At 39.2% G+C, this 23,832-nt stretch overlaps 1 protein-coding gene across 2 annotated transcripts; it reads left to right on the top strand.

Moving 5' to 3' along the window:
• Nucleotides 1-942: 942 nt before the first annotated feature.
• Nucleotides 943-14,537, top strand: ndufa4l2a (NDUFA4 mitochondrial complex associated like 2a). 2 transcript variants are annotated; one of them, XM_057829345.1, is made up of 4 exons: nucleotides 943-1,176; nucleotides 10,553-10,638; nucleotides 11,542-11,602; nucleotides 12,123-14,537. In XM_057829345.1, the coding sequence occupies exons 1-4, from the start codon at nucleotides 1,132-1,134 to the stop codon at nucleotides 12,222-12,224; spliced, it is 294 nt and encodes a 97-aa protein (XP_057685328.1). In that variant the 5' UTR covers nucleotides 943-1,131; the 3' UTR covers nucleotides 12,225-14,537. The 2 variants fall into 2 exon arrangements, with proteins under 2 accessions (XP_057685328.1, XP_057685329.1); XM_057829346.1 differs by having other exon boundaries at nucleotides 11,680-13,733.
• The last annotated feature ends 9,295 nt before the right edge of the window (nucleotides 14,538-23,832 follow it).

The following is a 23,832-nucleotide window of genomic DNA, read 5'->3' on the forward strand; positions in this document are numbered from 1 at the left end:
ATTAGTTAACTAGAGTTTGAAAATCATTTTTGTTTTAATCATTTTGTTCGTTTTTGTTAAAGATAATAACATTGCACGGGGTCCAGACGTTGGTCATTTACCCCCAAAAGTAATTATGTATTTATTTATTATTGTTATTTATTGGTATTGGTATTTATTATTATTATTATTATTAGTTTTTTTTTTTTTTTTTTTCCAATTTTAATTTCATTTTATTATTTTTTTTTTCTTAATGTCATTGTATAATACTTTTGTGCCTTTTTTTTTTTAATCTTGAGCCATGTTTTTGTTGTGAAGCACTTTGAGGGCCTTTCGGGTCTTGTAAAGCGCTATATAAATAAATTTGATTGATTGATTGATTGATTGATTGATTGATTGATTGATTGATTGATTGATTGATTGATTGATTGATTGATTGATTGATTGATTGATTTAGATAGACACATCTTTCACTACAATAACTATGAAAAGTGAAAGGAACAACCCTTACATTTAGGTAAGCATTTTCTCTTGTGGCACAACACTAAACTTTCTGTGCATCTTAATTAGGCTTATGTATATTGGAAAACATTTGTATTTTTTAAAGCTATATTCCACTTTTATTTACATTTCTCAGTTAGATTTTCTTTGATTTTTTTTAAACTGCTGGAGCTTCATCCCTGCCTCACTTTGTATTTGCTTTTGCAGCTCTCTGAATACTGTGGCTCTGGTGAGAGTTAATCTCTTCCTGTGTTGTCTCAGTAATTGATATGTTGTGAGTGAGAACATCTATATGGACAACGACTAAGGACGCCCTGTGTTTGTACAACTTCCCGTTTCCTCCAGTTTGCTCCCAAGTGGCCCCCGGAGACGAGGAAATTAGGGAGCAAAGACCTTTCTCATCTCATTTTAAAAGCTTTCATAAGCTTGGCAGACTTAGGAATTGTAGTCACATAATCATAATCAACAAGTGTCGCTAAGGTCTTTACAAAAGAAACATGTCAAATGAATGGCAACCAACAAAAAACTCTTCCCTGCTCTCACTCCTCCTCCCCCTTCATCCTGCCTCCTTGTTCAGCGCAACAGGTTGTGAACTAACTAACAGACTATTCTGAGTTGCGAGGAGCAGAGTTAAGTCTGCCTTTGTTCAAAATGATATTTCGGACAGCACTGGAGCATGCAAGGAAGCACCCCGGTGTAAGTAATCCTCTTTTCTGGATGTTTTGTTTGTTTTCCATTCATCTGATTAGAAGCTACAAGTCCTGGTTTATCCAAGTTGATTTTAATAAGCACATTGAAAGAAATATCGGGAAGAAGAACCAATAATGTTCACTAAAATATCATAACTTTACACTGACTAATGAAAATCAGGTGTTGTTTTATTTAGTGGTCCAAAAAATGTCTTGGTTATAAAGGATGGCACCAAAACTCAGTATTTTGTTGCACAATTTGTCTAAGCTTTAAACAAATGCTTCTCCAGAATGCCTTATAAGATGCATTAAGATACAGACACATTGTGCCGGATGTAGCAATGCAGCCTTTCAACATAACCGTGTCCCCTCATTTTGCAGATTAGGTACACTGTGCTTTTCATTTGTACACATCTTATGGGAGAATTACACTGGCCACCACAATTGTTGTTTTCAGTCTAACCGCTGTTTTAACTCATTTTGGTGTTCGCAATCCAAAACTGATCTCTGTTTTTCACTATCAAGACATGTTTTTGACCTATAGGAACGCCGTACAAAAGTACCTTATTTTGTAATTAACACTCTGTTTATACAAAGGATGAGAAACTGTGAAGAAAAAAAACACTTGGCCTGTTAGCAAAAAAACCTGATTCCACACCTAAAATCCTTTAGAAACAGCTGTCACGGCTAAAACAATGTGTTTGTTGTTGTTGCTGCTCAGTGTTATTGAAACTGTTTTAACTTAAAAATTGACAAGACTGACAAAATGTGCATTGACACACACCACATCGCCGTTATGGTGTGCCACAAGAAATGTGTTTTTACTCAGTGAAACGAAACAAAGTTAATGTTGCAATAATCTTTTTCTGAAGCCAGATTCATTAGTATTTTTAGGAATATATCTGTTGGAGCATAAAATGCAAATTCCTGATTTTAAATTATTATTTTTTTAAGGATAAGCGGTACAGATGTTTCATGAATGAATGAATGAATTGATACATTGTTGTGTTACCGTATTGGTCCGAATATAAGACGGTGTTTTTTGCATTGAAATAAGACTGAAAAGTGGGGGTAGTCGTATATTCGGAGTCTAGACATTATACCCATTCACGACGCTAGATGGCGCCAGATATAATTGAAATAAGACTGAAAAAGTGGGGGTAGTCTTACATTGGGGGTCTAGATATTATACCCATTCACGACGCTAGATGGCGCCAGATATCATTGAAGCGAATGCTGAACTTCACTCCCCAGGCCAAAGCGACCCCTTATGGTTAATGCAGTTATTGCATTTTTGTTGTTTTATCACTTTAATTTAATTTTAACAATTTAAAAAACCAGAAGCCATTCATTTACGAATATGATTGCACTTTAGTTTATATATTTAAATGTTCAGATATTAAGATTTGAATGAGTCAAAATAACATGCTTTTTCTCTCAAATATATTGTTAAAATCATTTGTTTGAGATTTACTGTAATTATTTTCTGTATGAAAAATTAATTTGGTGTTCAAAAAGTCTTTTTTTAAACTTGAGTCTTGAAAAAGAGGGGGTCGTCTTATAATCAGGGCCGTCTTATATCCGGGCCAATACGGTATTTATATCATTTTCAGTGACCACTTTGGGTTTTCTTTCTTTAACAGGCTCACAGTGTTGTTTTTGGCATCCCTTTTAATTTTTGCCTTTGTCTTTTGGACGAAAATACTTATTCGTCTTGGTCAAATTCTAATCATTTGAAAATATGTGTCGTGTTTTAGTCAACAAGAACAAATTTCATTTAGTTGTAGTCGAGATGTTCTCAATGTGTTTTCATCGAAAAACTTCAAAAGTTTTAGTCCATGAAAATAAATAAATAAATAAGAGGTTTGTAGCAATTTCGCATAAACATTGACAGACAGCACATAATTGTAGAGTCTACAAGGACATCACCATTCACCACACCACACTCAGCTGGAAAACAGTACATTATTTTCAATTAATTAAACTCACCTGAAAGCCGAACTGTATGTAATTTTTTTCCCAAGAGTTTAAGAAGACACTCACTAACCTAAATGTTAATGCTGACGCTATGCTAACGCTACAAGTTACATTTAGTGTGTGATGATCACTCAGCATAGACATTTAAAGGCTAAAGCATCATGGCATATCTAGCCAAGATAAGAAAACAAAACTTACCAAGCAGCACCTGACCTGACATGTGTTTCACAAAAGTCTGGAGCTTGGAGAGGACACACGCTTATTCAGCGGCCAGTGAGTAAGCGTGTATGTGCATCACGTCACATGATGAGTGACATGACCAAACATTGCTTTAATGCGTGCTAACTACACAGTACGATAAGAAAATGTCACACAATGTGAATTTATGATGGAAACTATGGACAATTTTCATCTCGTTCTCATCTCGTCAGACAAATACTGGCATCCGTCTCGTTATGTTTTAGTCTCCCAAGACACGTTTTTAGCCCGTCATCGTCATGAGAAAAATTGTTCGTTGACAAAATATTTTCGTTATCGTCATCCTTGATTAAAACAACACAATAGGCAAACAACAATTTTGTCCATGTCTTTAGATGAATCTAGTTAATTGAGTTTGAATGGAGGCTGCAGCTGATTTTGAATTATGTGTTTGTAAATATACAGATTAGTCTAGTGTTTACATTCTTTGTGTGTACAGCTGTATTCATTGGGTTTACAAACAAGTCATTGAAGCCGAAAATCTTTGCTCTTTGCGCTTTGTTCTTTTTGTTTTCCATACACGGAAAGTGCACTGCACATTCCTTCACAAATCAAAACTTGAACAATAATGTATTAAATTTTATATTCATTTATCATCTGTACCACTTACAGTGCCTATCATGAGTCTAGAGCATAAGCAAGATGGAGTGCAGCCTAGTTTGAAACCATCTAGGGTTGCCAACGCCTTTGGAAAAAAAGGACACCTGATTGGTAGAGCCGGCCGGCCCGATAACTGTCACCCTTTAATAATTTTTTTGTGTTTGAAAAGTGTTTTTTGTTTTTATTATAATATTATAATTTTACTCAAAACTAAATTAGTTAGGTACATGTTTGAGTGATATAAGCACATGAAAAACAATAATTATCAGCAATGTATTTTCAATACAAAAAATACAAGAATAAAATTAAAATAGTAAAAATAAAAGTAAAACAACATCTGTCATGCTAAATTTAGATGGCGCCTTTACGTGTATGTTTGTGTTTTTGTTTGTAGGCCCTTTATTTTTTTCTTTAAAAAATAGTTGCTGGTTTTTTTTTTCTTTCTTTTTTTTTTAAACATGCAAACATTTCTCTGATGAGCTAAACTTTTTTTCCTTTTTAACAATTTAGGTTTGTTCATAGTCCCCCTCAGCAATAAAAGTTTTGCAAATAGTCCCTTCAAATATCAAGTGGAAATGCAAATGTAATTGACAGAACATAAAAAAATAAAAAATAAAAAAACATAATTCAAATAGTGAAAATGACGTACAGAGAGAAGAACAAGAAAACGAATGATCATCATTTTGAACGTGTTTTTTAGTCGAGCTTCACTCAAACCTCTTATCTCCCACACTCTGATGTTGTTTTCCATTTTCCTTATGGCAAGTCACAGAACTTCCTCGACCAATGAGAAGAGTGCCATTGTCATTGTTCTGTCAGTTCGTGTGTCAAAAAGCAGGAGAGGCGCATATGCTACATACAGTGCCTTGCAAAAGTATTCGGCCCCTTTGAATCTTGCAAACTTTCGCCACATTTCAGGCTTCAAACATAAAGATATGAAATTTAATTTTTTTGTCAAGAATCAACAACAAGTGGGACACAATCGTGAAGTGGAACAACATTTATTGGATAATTTAAACTTTTTTAACAAATAAATAACTGAAAAGTGGGGCGTGCAATATTATTCGGCCCCTTTACTTTCAGTGCAGCAAACTCACTCCAGAAGTTCAGTGAGGATCTCTGAATGATCCAATGTTGTCCTAAATGACCGATGATAAATAGAATACACCTGTGTGTAATCAAGTCTCCGTATAAATGCACCTGCTCTGTGATAGTCTCAGGGTTCTGTTTAAAGTGCAGAGAGCATTATGAAAACCAAGGAACACACCAGGCAGGTCCGAGATACTGTTGTGGAGAAGTTTAAAGCCGGATTTGGACACAAAAAGATTTCCCAAGCTTTAAACACCACAAGGAGCACTGTGCAAGCCATCATATTGAAATGGAAGGAGCATCAGACCACTGCAAATCTACCAAGACCCGGCCATCCTTCCAAACTTCTTCTCAAACAAGGAGAAAACTGATCAGAGATGCAGCCAAGAGGCCAATGATCAGTCTGGATGAACTGCAGAGATCTACAGCTGAGGTGGGAGAGTCTGTCCACAGGACAGCAATCAGTCGTACACTGCACAAATCTGGCCTTTATGGAAGAGTGGCAAGAAGAAAGCCATTTCTCAAAGATATCCATAAAAAGTCTCGTTTAAAGTTTGCCACAAGCCACCTGGGAGACACACCAAACATGTGGAAGAAGGTGCTCTGGTCAGATGAAACCAAAATTGAACTTTTTGGCCACAATGCAAAACGATATGTTTGGCGTAAAAGCAACACAGCTCATCACCCTGAACACACCATCCCCACTGTCAAACATGGTGGTGGCAGCATCGTGGTTTGGGCCTGCTTTTCTTCAGCAGGGACAGGGAAGATGGTTAAAATTGACGGGAAGATGGATGCAGCCAAATACAGGAACATTCTGGAAGAAAACCTGTTGGTATCTGCACAAGACCTGAGACTGGGACGGAGATTTATCTTCCAACAGGACAATGATCCAAAACATAAAGCCAAATCTACAATGGAATGGTTCAAAAATAAACGTATCCAGGTGTTAGAATGTCCAAGTCAAAGTCCAGACCTGAATCCAATCGAGAATCTGTGGAAAGAGCTGAAGACTGCTGTTCACAAACACTCTCCATCCAACCTCACTGAGCTCGAGCTGTTTTGCAAGGAAGAATGGGCAAGAATGTCAGTCTCTCGATGTGCAAAACTGATAGAAACATACCCCAAGCGACTTGCAGCTGTAATTGGAGCAAAAGGTGGCGCTACAAAGTATTAATGCAAGGGGGCCGAATAATATTGCACGCCCCATGGCAGTCCCTGGGCGTTCTCCTGCCTCCGCCTTCCCCTCTCTTCTCTGGCTGGGCGTCCGCCCTGCGCTCCGTCGCGGGTCGCTGGCTGGGCGCCGGTGTATCAGCGGGGTGTCGCCTGCACCGGCGGGGGACCCTGCCTTGCCTGGGGCTTGGTGGGCCCGTGGCGTGCCGTGCCGGTTGGGGGGCTGTGGCTGTGGCTCGTGGTCCGGGTGGGCGGGCGGGGGTGGGTGTAGGCGTGGGGTTGGTGATGCGTCCCCTCCTGCCATCCCTGAAGGCCGGTTGATGGGCGCGTGGGTGGCCCGGGGGACCACCCTTGGTCCCGGGGGGGGGGGTGACGGTGGCTCCTTTGCTGGGCGGTTGGAGGAGGGATGGGCTGCGCGTGGATCCCCCCGCCCCCCCGCACGCCCTCCCTCCCCGGGCTGGCTGGGTGTGGGCCGTGGCCCTGGGTTGGTGCCCGCGCGGTCTCTCCGCCCGTCTGCGTGGCTGTCGCGCGCCCGGTGGGGCTTGCGTGCTGCTGGATGTGGTTAGGGCATGCTCGGGTTGGGGGTTCCGGTGCCGGGATTGGCGATGCGGCGGCGTAGGGTTGGTCGCCAACGGGCTTTCACTCATAAGAGATTCACACGATTACTGGGTTCTAGATCACAGAACTGATTTGTGTACACTCTACCCCTTTCAATCACTTAGTTTATAGTCTTATAGACACCCCCACCCCCATTCTCCTCTTTCACTGGCCAATAGGCCCCCACATGGTGTAAACCGGAAATACATCTCGCTGACGATAGCACCAGCATATTAGTAACTAGTTTAGATGTTCAATGTATTTCTTGTTGTTGTTTGTGTATGTGTTTCTTTTCTTTCTTCTCTTGTATTTCTTTTCTTCTGTCCCCCCATAATCCCTTCCTGTTCGCTGCTTTGTCATAATAAAAAGGTATTTTGAATGATCATGAGTATGTCAGACTCTCAATGTGAAACATTAAAACTGTTCAGAATCCGGGCACTTAGACTTCCATTCTCTGTGTCAAACAGCTGAACAGGACAGGTTTAAAAAAAAAAAAAAAAAAAAAAAAAAAAAAAAAATATATATATATATATATATATATATATATATATATATATATATATATATATATATATATATATTGCACGCCCCACTTTTCAGTTTTTTATTTGTTAAAAAAGTTTAAATGATCCAATAAATGTTGTTCCACTTCACGATTGTGTCCCACTTGTTGTTGATTCTTGACAAAAAATTAAAATTTTATATCTTTATGTTTGAAGCCTGAAATGTGGCGAAAGGTTGCAAGGTTCAAGGGGGCCGAATACTTTTGCAAGGCACTGTATTCTTAAGAAGCATCACAGTAATATTCGTTCGTTCTACAAATAAAACACTATTTTCCATTTTCATGATAATACAGGACAAAGCGCATCCCTTGTAAGCTTAATATGGGATGGCTTCTTTCTGAATACCAGATGATTCTATTTTTCATGGGACGGTTGGCAAACCTAGACACATCCTAAACTCCTGTTAGGCGAGTGACGGAGAGGCGCAGCACATCTCACATGAGGGAAACGACCCAATCACTGCTACGATGCAAGCTAATATACACCAAGCACAATATGAAAATGTCACCCATTGTGAACATATGACATATGTCACATTTTCATCTCGTTGTCGTCTCGTCAGACGAAAACTGGCATGAGTCTTGTTATGTCCTAGTCTCCCAAGCCACGTTTTTAGCGCATCACTATCACGTCATCGTCATGAAAAAATTGTTCGTCGACGGAAGTTTTTTCGTTATCGTCTTTGTTGACGAAAACGAAACTGTTTTCCAGCAAGACGATGATCCAAAGCATCCTGCAAAAAGAAATACAGGAATGATTAAAAAAAAACAAAATAGGTAAATGTTCTGGAGTGGCCGAGTCAAAGTCCAGACCTCAATCCTACACTGCTGGCCAAAAGTATTGGCACCCTTGCAATTCTGTCAGATAATGCTCCATTTCTCCCAGAAAATGATTGCAATTACAAATGCTTCGGTAGTAATATCTTCATTTATTTTGCTTGCAATGAAAAAACACAAAAGATAATGGGAAAAAAAACATATTATCATTTACACAAAACGCCAAAAATGGGCCGGACAAAAGTGTTGGCACCCATTGAAAAATAATGTGATGCTACTCTAATTTGTGTAATAAACAGCACCTGTTACTTACCTGTGGCACATGTGGTGGCAATAACTACATCACACGTGCAGCCAGTTAAAATGAATTAAAGTTGACACAACTTCTGTTCTGTGTCCTTGTGTGTACCACATTGAGCACGGAGAAAAGAAAGAAGACCAAAGTACTGTCTGAGAACTTGAGTAGCAAAATTGTGAGGAAGCATGTGCAATCTACAAGTCCATCTCCAAAGACCTGAATCTTCCTGTGTCTGCCGTGCGCAGTGTCATCAATAAGTGTAAAGCCCATGGCACAATGGCTAACCTCCCTAGATGTGGACAGAACATCCAAACAAGTTCAAGCTGTCTTGCAGTTCGAGGATACAACAGTGTCAACCCGTACTATCCGTCGGGCGTCTGAATGAAAAGGGACTCTCTGGTGGGATACCCAGGAAGACCCCACTTCTGACCCAGAGACATGAAAAAGCCAGGCTGGAGTTTGCCAAAACCTACACGAGAAAGCCAAAAACGTTTTGGAAGAATGTTCTCTGGTCAGATGGGAAAAAAGTAGAGCTTTTTGGGAAAAGCCATCAACAAAGAGTTTACAGGGAAAAAAACGAGGCCTTCAAAGTAAAGAACACGGTCCCCACAATTAGGTTCCCTGATGTTTTGGGGTTGCTTTGCTCCCTCTGGCACCGGACTACTTGGCATGGCATTATGAAGTCTGTAGACTTACCAACAAATTTTACAGCATAATGTAGGGCCCAGTGTGAGAAAGCTGGGTCTCCTTCAGAGGTCATGGGTCTTCCAGCAGGACAATGACCCAAAACCCACTTCAAAAAGCACTATAAAATGGTTTGAGAGAAACCACTGGAAGCTTCTAAAGTGGCCAGCAATGAGTCCAGACCCGAATCCCATAGAACACCTGTGGAGAGATCTAAAAATGCCAGTTTGGAGAAGGCACCCTATTTTGTCTAAAGGTTGTGCTAATATGTATTAGGCTGAGGGTGCCAATACTTTTGTCCGGCCCATTTTTGGAGTTCTGTGTAAAATGATAATAATTTATTTTTATTTTTCTGTTGTGTTTTTTTCATTGCAAGCAAAATAAATGACGATTTTACTGGCAAAGCATTTGTAATTGCAATCATTTTCTGGAAGAAATTGAGCATTATCTGACAGAATTGCAGGGGTGCCAATACTTTTGGCCGGCAGTGGATAGAGAATTTGTGGCTGGGCTTAAAAATGGCCGTTCATGCCTGATTCTCGCACTACTTGACAGAGCTTGAGCAGTTTTGCAAAGAAGAACGGAGCCGAATTGCAGTGGGCAGATGTCCAAGCCTGATTAAAACTTCTCCACACAGAATCAATGCTGTAATTGCAGCTAAAGGTGCATTTACTAAACACTGACTCCAGTGGCGCCTCCAGAAATTTTTCATAGGGGTGGCCAGATGGGGCCACTTAAAATCTTAGGGTGGCACACCAAAAATAAAAGCCATAATTTCAGGTTTTCATTATATTATTGCAGTAAAAAGATCAGAGGAAAACTATCAGAAAGACTTAAAGACACACCTACTGATAAACTTTGGTGTATTGTGTAATATTTGATGTTACAAATGATTTAATGTGCATAGTCCATAACTGTCCAGTCAACATTTTGAGTTCCACAACAATTCTGTTTTATTGTTTTATTTATATATTAGGCATAAGGTGTACATTTAACAAAACAAAATAAATGCATTCATTTGGGATGAAATGCGTAACTGATGCTACAACAATCTAACGATATACTGGCAAGCGGGGTGGCCAGTGGGGTGGCCAACAAATTTATAGGGGTGGCCACTTTGACATTAAAGTTTTTTTTCCAATACATTTTTGTGTTAAAAATGCCAAATTGTTGTGACCATGATTGATTTATGAATGCAAAAAAAGGGGGGAAACATCCCAAGGGGGGAATTTTTATGATAGGCACTTTATCCTTAAAAGTTAAATTTCTTGGCATACGCTGAACAAAAATGATTAATGAGCTGTTTGCAGAAATATAAACTAATTACAATTATACAATTTTTTCCTTCTGTTGTTTCTATCTCTTCAGCTAATCCCTCAGTTTTTCTTCATCTGTCTGGGGATGGGCGGCGCTGGTCTATACCTAGTCCGACTGGCGAAAGGACCTCATGTCACGTAAGGACCTTGACCTTGTGACACCATATTGTGTCATTGAATTGTTTGAGAAAAAAAAGGGTCACTGATAGACTTCATAATGATATTGACGAGATACATTCCCCAGACACTGAGCCACGCCTTCAAGTAGGGGGTGTCCCACACTCCGCTTCAGTTGGTCACAGTTATTCTCAAACACATGCAGCAATCCAACGCCGGATTGAGGTTGAATAAGTACGAAAGCTGTACCGCATACAAAGAGGAAGGATTGTCTCAGGAGTGATTTGTTCGAGGATTCAAGGTAATTATTATATTTTTCGTACCATGCATGCATTTTGAAACGTTGTCAACAAAAATCAATAGGAGAAATTAACTGCTACGGCATTGGCGTCATACAAGCGTCGCAATATTTATGTAAAATAAATGCAAACTGCCAGGTTTTTTTGCTTTTAACTGAGAATCAAGGCTGTCTTAGGTCCATATCTATAAAGAATTCAGGGATTTAAGCATTTATTCACAAGAATTTTTGACGTAAAAAGCTATTTGTGGTGATAAGGCGGAGCCACAGTGGCTTAGAGACTAGCAGCACATTTGACATATTTACGTAAAATAAATGCTAACAGCCGGATTTCTTTTTTTTTGCTTTTAATCAAGAATCGAGACTGTTTTACGTCCATATCTATAAAGAATACAGTGATTTAAGCATTTATTCACAAGGATTTTCAACGTAAAAAGCTCTTAGTCTGTGTTTCCACTCAGTCAGCTTTGACGTAGATAGGCCCCATATTAATCGGCCCCGCGCTCTGTGTCCCATCAATATATTATGAAGTCTATGTGTCACTAATACAAAATAAAGTGGCTACACCAGTACTTTGAAAAACTATCATATGAAATTAACATTCATTTTCTTCATATTTATTGTAGCTGGGATAAGACCAATAATCCTGAGCCTTGGAATAAACTTGACCCAACGTATCAGTACAAGGTGACATAGTAGACACAAACACACACATCAACACAAAGCCATCACGCCTCTGAATCGTCCTCTTTTCTGTCTTTTAGTTTTTGGCCATCAGCACTGATTATAAAAATCTCAAGAAGGAAGGACCTGAATTCTGAATAGTCCACCAGATTCATTCTAAATAGTCACATGCAAATACTGTAACATTTCCTCAACTGATTTTCTTAAAACTTAGTACATACAAAGTAATAAACTCTTCCTCTTTTTATTTTACTTCCTCTTTGTGAAATTCAGACAAATTTAACTTTGGTGCCACTCTATGAATAGAAGCAATGTACTGTAAACCCAACCATATATACATATTGCTGTTGCATGAGCTGAACTCAATGCTTAGAGTCAGATAGGAATCTTTTTCCATAAGCCATGATAGAATAAGCCTATCTGTTAACTGTGTGTGTGACTACCATCCAGAGTGGTGTGCAAAGCATAGAACAACATCCTGTGCAGATGCCTGCTTGTCACTCAAGCTTCTTTTGATCAGCAGGAGAGATGCAGCAGTCCCACTGTACTGTGCTCGTTTGTGGATACACTGCAAGTCAATGCAGACCGAAAACCTGACACACACACACTTGGAAGTGAAGTCTGAAAAACATATACTCTAGCGAATGTAATCTTATTGTTTTACTGTGTGTGGTCATTTAATCTTTGATCTGCAAGGTAGATTGATTGAACACTCCAAATTGTCTGTAAGTGTAATTGTGTGGATGAAATGTTTGCCTATATGTGCTCTGCGATAGGCTGTCAAGCAGTTCCATGTACCCCGCATACTTCATATAGTCTGCTCGGACAGGCTGTGGCATTCTTGAGACCCTCATAAGGATAAATAATATGATAGATGAATGAATTAATGAACAGTGTTGTCAAAGATTACTTGACAAAAAAAATTTAATTGCTGATTAGGCCTAAAAAAAGTAATGTAGTTGCTTTAATGATTACTTTATTATCAAAGTAACTCGGTTACTTTAAAAGTGATTTATCAGTTACTTTTCACCCATTTTCCTCCCTTTGCTGGCTCAACATAAAAATGACAACAGAAACATTTCATCGCATATAATTAACTTTCCGATAATTGAATTTTAAGGGCACGATCAGAATTTTTACAAGAGCCTTAATCTTCGAGTTAGCAGGGGTTTAATTAGGCGATGGAGTTGATTTCAACCATAATTGACTCGCGGAAGTTTAGCCACTCCAGAGCCTGAAACTATCAAATAACTGACTAACTGCACGGAATTTGTTGAAATCAACTCCACTGGCAAATTAAACCCCCGCTAGCTCGAAGATTAAGCCTAATGTCAAAAGTTTTGAACTTTGGGTTAGGGTTTACAGGTTAGGGTTAAGAGAATATCAGTGCCAATGTAAAACAATGCAAATTGACTGCACAATAATTAACAACACACAAATGAATTGCACAGTGCAATAAACACAAAGATGGGGGCGGGTGCTCGCGCACAACCTGGAAGTACGCCATACACACATGCGGTCAATATGGCCACAAAACGTGGCGGCAACTAAGTACTTTACACTCAATCGTGTCACATTCTGGTGCTGGTTGGATTTTGTTTTGTTACAGAGCCGGTCGTGGGGCATTCCCGACATTGCACCTGCAGCTAATTCCAGCTAATCAACATTAGTATATAAACACCGGTAATTCAAGGCAACGGTGCCGAGACATTAGCTTGCTGGTCACCATTTGACGCATACTACTTCCGAGTCGCTTTGTATTTGCCATTTTGTTCGTCAGCCGCCTTTGTTTTATTATCCTCTACCATGTGCAGGTATTGAATGTATGTTTGTTGTCTTTTTAGGCTCTCTGCCCACCACTTAGTTTCGCATTATTGATCCCCGTCATAGACACCTTTTGTTGTTCCCTCTTTTCCACAATCGCGTGTCTTGTTTTTTTTTTTGTGTTTAATAAATTCTTCAACGCTTCCCCTCGACTGTCTGTTCTTGGGTCCTATCTTGTTTTCCGCATTCGTGGTTCGTAACAAATCGGACTTACAACACATCCCAAAGATGCTGATCAAACACGTCACCTCACGGCATAAATATGTAACACGAAAATGATGTAAACCATGCTCGCCGACTTGTCGAGGATGAGCGGGAGCTATGACTGTTGCAACGGCAAAGCTACGAAACGGCCATGCATGTAGTGGCTCCAACCTATCGCTGGAACCCTCCAGAATGTAGGAAAAATACTCACTTACATTTATGGATGCACACAGATGTACGTAACATCGCATATCTCAACAGGTGGCTGTACTCGGCTTGAATGTACACCAGCGATCCTCACCCCTTTCTCAGTCCCAAAACACTAACACGTGTGACTCGAGACCAAAATAGGAAGTAACTATGAGCGGTTACCATGGAAACAAACGCGTAGTCGGCAGAGGTGAAAGTGGTTAGAATTTCTTGCCGGAGCAAGAAATGTTATTTATTTATTTATTAATTAATTAATTTATTTATTTATTTATTTATTTAGGGGGTGTAAAAACTTCTGAAATGCAAAGAAAACTGTTTTGGTCAGTTATTTCTATAACACATACAAAACCTGATTTTCATTCAAAATTGTATTTTTTCAACGATTTGCTAAATAAAAGTTATCAAAAACAGCTATACCCCCCAACCTCCATCTCCTAATTTTTATTTTCCCTCATTTCCTCACATACTAAATGCCAAATCTCAATTTTAACTATTTAGGAACATGGGATGTATATTAAAATTGAAGATAATGTAAGCATTTACTTTTTGTTGTGTTTTTAAATAATAAAGATATAACTAACATATTAAGTAGCCTAACATAAATAAACAAATATAAGTCCAAAGTGCACATTGACAGCTAAGATGTAGTATGTGAACCTCCCCATCAGAGCAAATAAAACTAAATATGATAAATAAGCCTCCTTAACTCTTTGCTGCTCTTAATTTTTTTCCCATTTTCTGTTGCATTGCCTTTTTTTTTTTTTTTTGCTGTTTCAGAAAACATGCACATTTGAACCAGTCAGAGCGAACCATCTCTGGTGATAACATGTCAGTACGTCAGCCAATTGAATGGATAAATGAGTCCAGGCGTTTTGCTTTGCTGCGTACATTCGCACATTGACGTGACTCGTCATTGTCAGACTCTGATAATTGCAGCAGCTGGGAAAACCTCCATGCCGTCCATGGAATAAAATAAATATCGGTGGAAATGGATTACGCTACACAGGCACTTTATTATGCTTGTTGTTAACACTTGTGTATGTAAATCTGATTTTTTTGTAGATTGTTTTCTACTTGGAGATGAAATGCACGTTTGGCAGCTTTGTATTTTTTTTTACATAGCGTTTTGACAGTTGCCGTCATATTTTCGGAATCAAAGCACCGTATACAGGAACAGCGTTCCGGCCCTGAATCTTATACCGGAACTGCGTTCCTGACCGTTCTGGCCCACTTTCACCCCAGGTAGTCGGAAGCTTTCAAACAGTTTCTATTCAAAATGCTCTTCGCACATGACTACAATATTCTTCACTCTACATACATTATGAGGCAATAACAAAATAGTAATGCGCAGACACTAAGCAAACTAACTTTAATCAGATTACTGGTTTGGAAAAATAAACATGTGAGATTGCTCGTTACTGAAAGCCAGGAATCCAGACCACGTGACCATATGAGACGCATCCACTTGTGAATATCAAAAGATCTAGAATCTTACAGATGTCCAGTACATTTGTATCACGAGAATTGGCAGCAAACATTCACAGACTCAAAATATATAACAAAATAGCAACTTTTGCTATTGCACTTAATAAATTAGTAAGGTATAAAGGTCAAAATAAGTTAACACACAAAAACATATGCGCGGATCCTCCCTGAGGAACGCCCGCACATCGCGTCAAAGCAACAATCAGGTCGTGAGAAGCCAGTGCAGATATGATGCGGATGAGACATTATTGGTCTTGCGATGTTGCTTGTGCGTCTCTGAGGACGTGCATCCTTGCGGTTGTTTGTATGCATTTGCCAAGGACTGGCCTCAAAGCTCCTCTGACCTTTGAGCTATGCTTCAGCCTCTGTGGACGTGACACATTGCACTGAGACATGGAACAAAGGTCTATTCATTTGGGGGGGAAATAATTATTAAATGCTTCAGTAAGCAGAAACAGCATGCATTTAACTTGCAGTTTTGCATTTCACACTCAAGCGTAAAACATGGGGAAAGATTATCCCCCATAAACTGTGAAAATCTGAAGAAACCTTTTCTAGTAACTACTAAATAAGACCAGATTAAAAAAAAAAAAAAAAAAAAACATTTTCTCTTGTCTCATCCCACATGACCAAATTTTATCTAAATATAAGAGTTAAATTGTGTCATTGCTGTCTCTTGTAACTTCGGGAACATTTGTTTTCATAAACATATTTCAAATATGAATTTCAGTATTTTTTGTGGAACGTGTGCCCCAGAACAGGCGCACAACCCAGTTATCATAACTTTTTGTTCATTGTAGGAAAAGAAAAAAACCCATTGAATCACATGAGATGCTGGACTTGACATCAAAAAGAATGACTGAAGCAAATTTATGTCCTTGATTTTCTATTTTTCATTTTTTTATTTTTAGTTTGTCTTATTGGTCAGCAGTAACAGCTAGATACACAGCAAGCTTTTACTCTGGAGGAAAAGGAAACAATAGTATCGATTTGCAACACTGTTTTTGTAAATAGGCCTAATATTTTACCCCCCCCCCCCAAAAAAAAAATCATGCGATAAAAAAAACAAAAAAAACATCTGATCTGTAAAAAGAGCTATTTAAGCTTTTGATAAGTTTTTTTTCCCTATTATTGATAAATATGGAGCGGAAAATTAGAACAGTGAAGGCTAATTTTTCAAGAATAGTCTACCAAAAATGTACACCAATAGCGTGCCGCACAAATGCTATTTTTAGACCATGACGTCGCATCGTGAAGCGGAAGTGGGACATTATAGACACGCCCTTGCATACAAACCATTATATTTCTGCTAGTTTTCTCCAGTAATCTTTCAAAAACAAACATGCCGATCAAATTAGAAACGACTCTAGACATTACGACTGTCCACATATGAAAGATGTTTTATTCATACGTTTCCCGAAACCAAAGACTCAAAGGAAAAAATGTGTACAATGGGTCCGAAAGATCAGTTTAACGCCAGCAGGGTGAAGTCATTCTCCTACACATGACAATCCTGACCCATTGCCTACCATAGCGTCCCCCGAAAAGGTAAGCCATTTTGATATTTTTACTTATTTTTTAGTGTGGTGTTTTGCCGTAATGCTTCTGTCTGAGAATGAATAACCTGAAAAAAATAAAATAAAGTAGTATTTGACTGCCACTGTTGTTACCTTTTCTGTTGTAAATAAACAACTTTAGTAAGGGGGAAGTGAAAATATATCAATAGAATTAAGATTTGTTATTGATGAAAAAATTTAAAGTGTTTGTTGGAAGTCACTGAGTAGAATTTGCGATCGCTACACAAAACTAACAATGTAAATTACCACCAATAACGGTCAAAGACGTAAGACAACCAGAGGATGTAATATATAAGAAAGACATACAGTGTATCACAAAAGTGAGTACACCCCTCGCATTTCTGCAGATATTTAAATATATCTTGTCATGGGACAACACTGACAAAATGAAACTTTGACACATGAAAAGGAGTCTGTGTGCAGCTTATATAATAGAGTTAATTTATCTTCCCCCTCAAAATAACTCAAAATATAGCCATTAGTATCTAAACCTCTGGCAACAAAAGTGAGTACACCGCATGGGAACTACGTACGTCCTTACATGTCCAAATTGACTACTGCTTGTCAGTTTCCCTCCAAAATGTCACATGACTCGTTACAGGAGCGCTGTCAGCATTGCTACAGAGATTGAATAGGTGGGGGGGGGGGGGGGGGGGGGGGTGTCATTCCCACCACCATGCTTGACTGTAGGCATGACACACTTATCTTTGTACTCCTCACCTGGTCGCTGCCACACATGCTTGAGACCATCGGAACCAAACAAATTAATCTTCGTCTCATCAGACAATAGGACATGGTTCCAGTAATCCATGTGGTTTGTTGACATGTCTTCAGCAAACTGTTTGCGGGCTTTTTTGTGTACCGTCTTCAGAAGAGGCTTCCTCCTGGGGTGACAGCCATGCACACCAATTTGAAGTAGAGAACGGCATATGGTCTGAGCACTAACAGGCTGACCCCCCCACCTCTTCAATCTCTGCAGCAATGCTGACAGCACTCCTGTAACGAGTCACATGACATTTTTGAGGGAAAATGACAAGCAGTACTTAATTTGGACATTTAGGGATGTAAGTAGTTCCCATGCGGTGCACTCACTTTTGTTGCCAGGGATTTAGATATTAATGGCTATATTTTGAATTATTTTGAGGGGAAAATAAATGAACTGTATTATATAAGCTGCACACAGACTACTTTTCAAAGTAGTAGTAGTACTTGAGTCAAAGTGTCATTTTGTCAGTACTGTCCCATGAAAAGATATACTTATAGATCTGCAGAAATGCGAGGGGTGTACTCACTTTTGTGATACACTGTATGGGGGTAAAGGATGACTTGTTGAAACAGGAGAACGGCATTGTCAGTGGCGTAAGGAAAAAGGTCTGGATCAGCTCGGCTCTTTTTCAGCCCTCGACACTCAAGCCATCACTTTAACTGAACATTTGCATGTTCTTCCACATCTTTACCAGTTAATTTGGCACCAGGGACATCATTTTTGGACAAGATTGGTAGGTTTAGCTCTGTAAAGATCTCCTTCGTACACTATTTCCATTCATTTACTATTGGGGACGAACGGGTGCGTGTCCCCTCTTAGCAGCAGTTGCTAACGTCATGAATATTAATGAGCGGAAGTGACGTGTAGCATGCGTAACACCATTGTAGAATGAACCATAGACTTCATAATCATGTTGACAGGACACATTCCCCAGACACTACGCCATGCCTTCAAGTATGGGGCCGTTCCACACTCCGCTTCATTCGGTCGAAGTCAGTCACAGTTATTCTCAAACACATGCAGTGAACAAAAGCCGGATTTTGGTTGAAAAAGTACGAAAGCCGCATACAAACAGGAAGGATTGTCGCAGGATTCAAAGTAATTATTATATTTTTCGTACCATGGATGAATTTTTAAACGTGAAAAAAATCAATGGGATAAATTAAACTGCTACGGCATTGGCGTCGTGATTCGCAATATTTACATAAAAGAAATGCTAACTGCCCGTTTTTTTTTTTTTTTTCTTTAAACCAAGAATCGAGACTGAATTTTCAACGTAAAAAGCTCTTTGTGATGATAATGCGGCGCCGAGGGGCTGAAAAACTAGGAGCACATTCAACATATTTACGTATAATAAGTGCTAACTGCCCGTTTTTTTGTTGCTTTTAACCAAGAATCGAGACTGTTTTACATTTTTATCGAAATAGAATCTAGGGATTTAAAAATTTTTTCACAAAAATTTTCAACGTTAAAAGCTATTTGTGGTGATAATGCGGCGCCACAGTGGCTTAGAGACTAACAGCACATTTGACATATTTACGTAAAATAAATGCTAACTGCCCCCTTTGTTTTTTTTTGCTTTTTTTTTGGCTTTTAACCAAGAATCGGGACTGTTTTATGTCCATATCTATAAAGATTTCAGGGATTTAAGCATTTATTCACAAGAATTTTCAACGCAAAAAAACTCTTCGTAGTGATATTATGGAGTATATGAATGGACCAAGTGCAGTCCACAAAGTAACCCTAACCCTAAATAAATCTTTCAGCAAGGCTAGGCATCTCAGCCATGACACAAATGAGGACAACGGTTGCAGAACAGTTCCATTGTTTTTTTCTATTCTCATGGAATAAAGCACGAGTTTAAATAAGAAACTGGGATGCTGTGAAACTATTGCTTTTCTTCCCAGTGTGATGCTGTGATTTAGGGTTTCTTATACCCCCCCCCCCCCACCCTCCCCTCACTGCTCCAAAATGTTATTTCATCGAAAGGAAATGACTTGAGGAAATGCCAGCAGTGCAACATGCTGGCTCTGTTGATCATCTCAAAAGATCCCTTCTTCCTTCTTTCCTTTTTTTCAAAGTACATAACAATTTTGCAGGAACCTACAAACACAGCTGATTTGCACCAAATAAAACAAACATTGTTTAAAAATTTGAAGCGCTCTCCCTGTTTGCGCTGTGACGTAAACGGTGGGGTTTGATTCCCAGAGCCTGCCACAAAGCCTGGCGCCCTTAAGAGTTTGAAGGACGGCTTAGTGATGAAAAAGGCCAAATACCTAAATGTACTTGTGTTAATTTTGGGAAGCAAATAACTCATCCCGCTTTTAGGAACGCATGAAATGTTGGGTGAGTACTACTCAAAAATGTCCACAAATGAGACAACCGCATGCAACTTTAGTTTGGAATTCAAAGTACTGATCCCAATTATATTTCCCCATCCAAATTAATGGACATGCTCTGACATCTTATTGGTAAAAATATTTGATGTAAAATGTAATTCATTTTCATGTCATTTTTAACTCTTTCAATTATCACGACAGTGGACAACTATTTAAAAGTTGACAAAATGTTGTAAATATACTCTATTAAAGCAGAAGTTCAGGATTTTTGAAATTAGGCTTAACCTTCGAGTTGTGGAGGTTTAATTAGTCGGTGGAGTTGATTTCAACAAATTCCGTGCAGTTTGTTAGTTATTTATTTGTTTCAGGGCTTCCGAGTGGCTAAGCTAGCGCGAGTCAATGGTCCGGTCTTAGCATGCCAATAAAAAAAAACAATATTAACATAGTCATATAAATTCAAAATGCAGACCATTGTTCAAAATACCCATGCGGCCAATGTCACACCAAACTGCTGTAATTCATTTCATTCTGTAGGTTTTTTTTTTGTTAGATGCACAATGAGACCACAATAGAGAGGAGGGCTTTGGCCACTTGTGCTCATGCTGCATTCATGGAACGAGGGAAGTCGGACATCCCACTTGGATGGTACCAGTTGCGATCTCAAAGCGTTCCAAGCGAATGTACGGTAAACAGCAAGATGGCTGATCACGACAAGTTGTTTTTTATCTTGGCCATCAAAAGACATTTTGACCTCCAGCAAACCTGCCTTCTCGTAAGCTATCAAATAATGGAGGAAAAACGACGGCAAAGGTGGATAGCGTACACTGTAAACTGCCTTCTTTAGTTTTACTATTGACGGTCTACTTTTTGACGGGCAGCGTCAGATTGAAGCAACGCTTGAAGTCGGGGTACTTTTTTTCGCCTGACTTTGCGACTAAGGCCTCCCAGTTCAAGTGGCGCTCCAGTGAAACTTTTTGGTCGGAGGTTGGAAAACTCCGACTTCCCACCTTCCTCAAATGAAGCATCAGTCTACTGAATCTTGACTGATGAACAGCAACATGTTGAAATGTGCATTTAGAGGCTGTAGAAACAGACAGAATGAAATGGGAAAATGAAAGTTTTGACAAAATCCCTATGAAGAATGAGGAACAATATACAGTGCCTTGCAAAAGTATTCGGCCCCCTTGAACCTTGCAACCTTTCGCCACATTTCAGGCTGCAAACATAAAGATATAACATTTTAATTTTTTGTCAAGAATCAACAACAAGTGGGACACAATCGTGAAGTGGAACAAAATGTATTGAATAATTTAAACTTTTTTAACAAATAAAAAACTGAAAAGTGGGGCGTGCAATATTATTCGGCCCCCTTGCGTTAGTATTTTGTAGCGCCACCTTTTGCTCCAATTACAGCTGCAAGTCGCTTGGGGTATGTTTCTATCAGTTTTGCACATCGAGAGACTGACATTCTTGCCCATTCTTCCTTGCAAAACAGCTCGAGCTCAGTGAGGTTGGATGGAGAGTGTTTGTGAACAGCAGTCTTCAGCTCTTTCCACAGATTCTCGATTGGATTCAGGTCTGGACTTTGACTTGGCCATTCTAACACCTGGATATGTTTATTTTTGAACCATTCCATTGTAGATTTGGCTTTATGTTTTGGATCATTGTCCTGTTGGAAGATGAATCTCCGTCCCAGTCTCAGGTCTTGTGCAGATACCAACAGGTTTTCTTCCAGAATGTTCCTGTATTTGGCTGCATCCATCTTCCCGTCAATTTTAACCATCTTCCCTGTCCCTGCTGAAGAAAAGCAGGCCCAAACCATGATGCTGCCACCACCATGTTTGACAGAGGGGATGGTGTGTTCAGGGTGATGAGCTGTGTTGCTTTTACGCCAAACATATCGTTTTGCATTGTGGCCAAAAAGTTCAATTTTGGTTTCATCTGACCAGAGCACCTTCTTCCACATGTTTGGTGTGTCTCCCAGGTGGCTTGTGGCAAACTTTAAACGAGACTTTTTATGGATATCTTTGAGAAATGGCTTTCTTCTTGCCACTCTTCCATAAAGGCCAGATTTCTGCAGTGTACGACTGATTGTTGTCCTATGGACAGACTCTCCCACCTCAGCTGTAGATCTCTGCAGTTCATCCAGAGTGATCATGGGCCTCTTGGCTGCATCTCTGATCAGTTTTCTCCTTATTTGAGAAGAAAGTTTGGAAGGATGGCCGGGTCTTGGTAGATTTGCAGTGGTCTGATGCTCCTTCCATTTCAATAGGATGGCTTGCACAGTGCTCCTTGAGATGTTTAAAGCTTGGGAAATCTTTTTGTATCCAAATCCGGCTTTAAACTTCTCCACAACAGTATCTCGGACCTGCCTGGTGTGTTCCTTGGTTTTCATAATGCTCTCTGCACTTTAAACAGAACCCTGAGACTATCGCAGAGCAGGTGCATTTATACGGAGACTTGATTACACACAGGTGGATTCTATTTATCATCATTGGTCATTTAGGACAACATTGGATCATTCAGAGATCCTCACTGAACTTCTGGAGTGAGTCTGCTGCACTGAAAGTAAAGGGGCCGAATAATATTGCACGCCCCACTTTTCAGTTTTTTATTTGTTAAAAAAGTTTAAATTATCCAATAAATGTTGTTCCACTTCACGATTGTGTCCCACTTGTTGTTGATTCTTGACAAAAAAATTACATTTCAAATCTTTATGTTTGAAGCCTGAAATGTGGCGAAAGGTTGCAAGATTCAAGGGGGCCGAATACTTTTGCAAGGCACTGTAAACTGTGGTTTCTTGCTGCTGGCTATGACATAAAAACACCGGTTCAAAAAATATCACTCCGCTCTGCAGCCTGTTCCCTGGAGAGCTGCCGGATTACAAATGTTGCCGTTCATACTACAGTTATTGACATGCAATGATAAGTTTTAATAACATTATCCTGAAAACATAGCCAACACTATTGATTGCATGGCTCGTCTTGATTTTTATGCGAGCATATGTTGTTTTTTATTGGCACGTTAAGACGGGACCATTGACTCGCGCAAGCTTAGCCACTCTGGAGCCCTGAAACAAATAAATAACAAACTGCATGGAATTTGTTGAAGTCAAGTCCACTGACTAATTAAACCCCAGCTAACTCGTCGATTAAGCCTAATGTTTTTATTGAGATTTTTGTTTTTAGCAATAATGCCTAATGTCAAAATTTCTAAACTGTCTTATGGTAACAATTCCTCATCATCATGGATGGAAGCCCTCAAATTTCTCTTCATCCCCACTATCACTCATCATCATCACTTATCACTGTCGCTCCGAGAGTAACCTCATTCAGTCGCTTGGTGACATTGTTTGCTGTGAAAGCCAAGATGGCTGCACGACGTACACAGTTGCGGCTTCGGCCGCGATGTTGGTCTTTATTTGTTCCTTGGGCAAGTCGTGTTCGTAAGCACTGTTTGTCTAAAGTACAGTGCATATTTTTGTTGCTATACGAGATGTTGTATTTTTTATTTTAGACATTGGTAGAATATTTTGAAGGTAACTTATCTACATAGTTAGCATACGTAGCTAATGTTACATTGTATGCGTTATCAGTTTTATGACGGTCTAAATCGGACAATAGTCAGAGCAAGGACAGCATATCGGGTTTATAGGTCGCACCTGCATTTTTAGGCGAAAAGTTTGGCAAAAAAATTACAAGCTGTTCGTGAGTACATTACATCTGGTAAGACGTTTGACCCTTTATAAGGAAATATATGTTATAATTGCTTAATATAAGTTTTTTTTTAATGACAAAAAAAAGTTAATTATGTAAAATAGTGTTATAT

The sequence above is a fragment of the Corythoichthys intestinalis genome, chromosome 2 (assembly GCF_030265065.1).
Source record: "Corythoichthys intestinalis isolate RoL2023-P3 chromosome 2, ASM3026506v1, whole genome shotgun sequence".
NCBI lineage: Eukaryota > Metazoa > Chordata > Actinopteri > Syngnathiformes > Syngnathidae > Corythoichthys > Corythoichthys intestinalis.

What these genes read in the sequence shown, in the direction of transcription:
- ndufa4l2a (XM_057829345.1), top strand. Translation starts at nt 1,132, where the DNA reads ATGATATTTCGGACAGCACTGGAGCATGCAAGGAAGCACCCCGGT. An exon ending in GCGAAAGGACCTCATGTCAC is followed by an intron (nt 10,639 to 11,541) that starts GTAAGGACCTTG and finishes TATTTATTGTAG; the next exon opens with CTGGGATAAGACCAATAATC. An exon ending in ACCCAACGTATCAGTACAAG is followed by an intron (nt 11,603 to 12,122) that starts GTGACATAGTAG and finishes TTTGATCAGCAG; the next exon opens with GAGAGATGCAGCAGTCCCAC.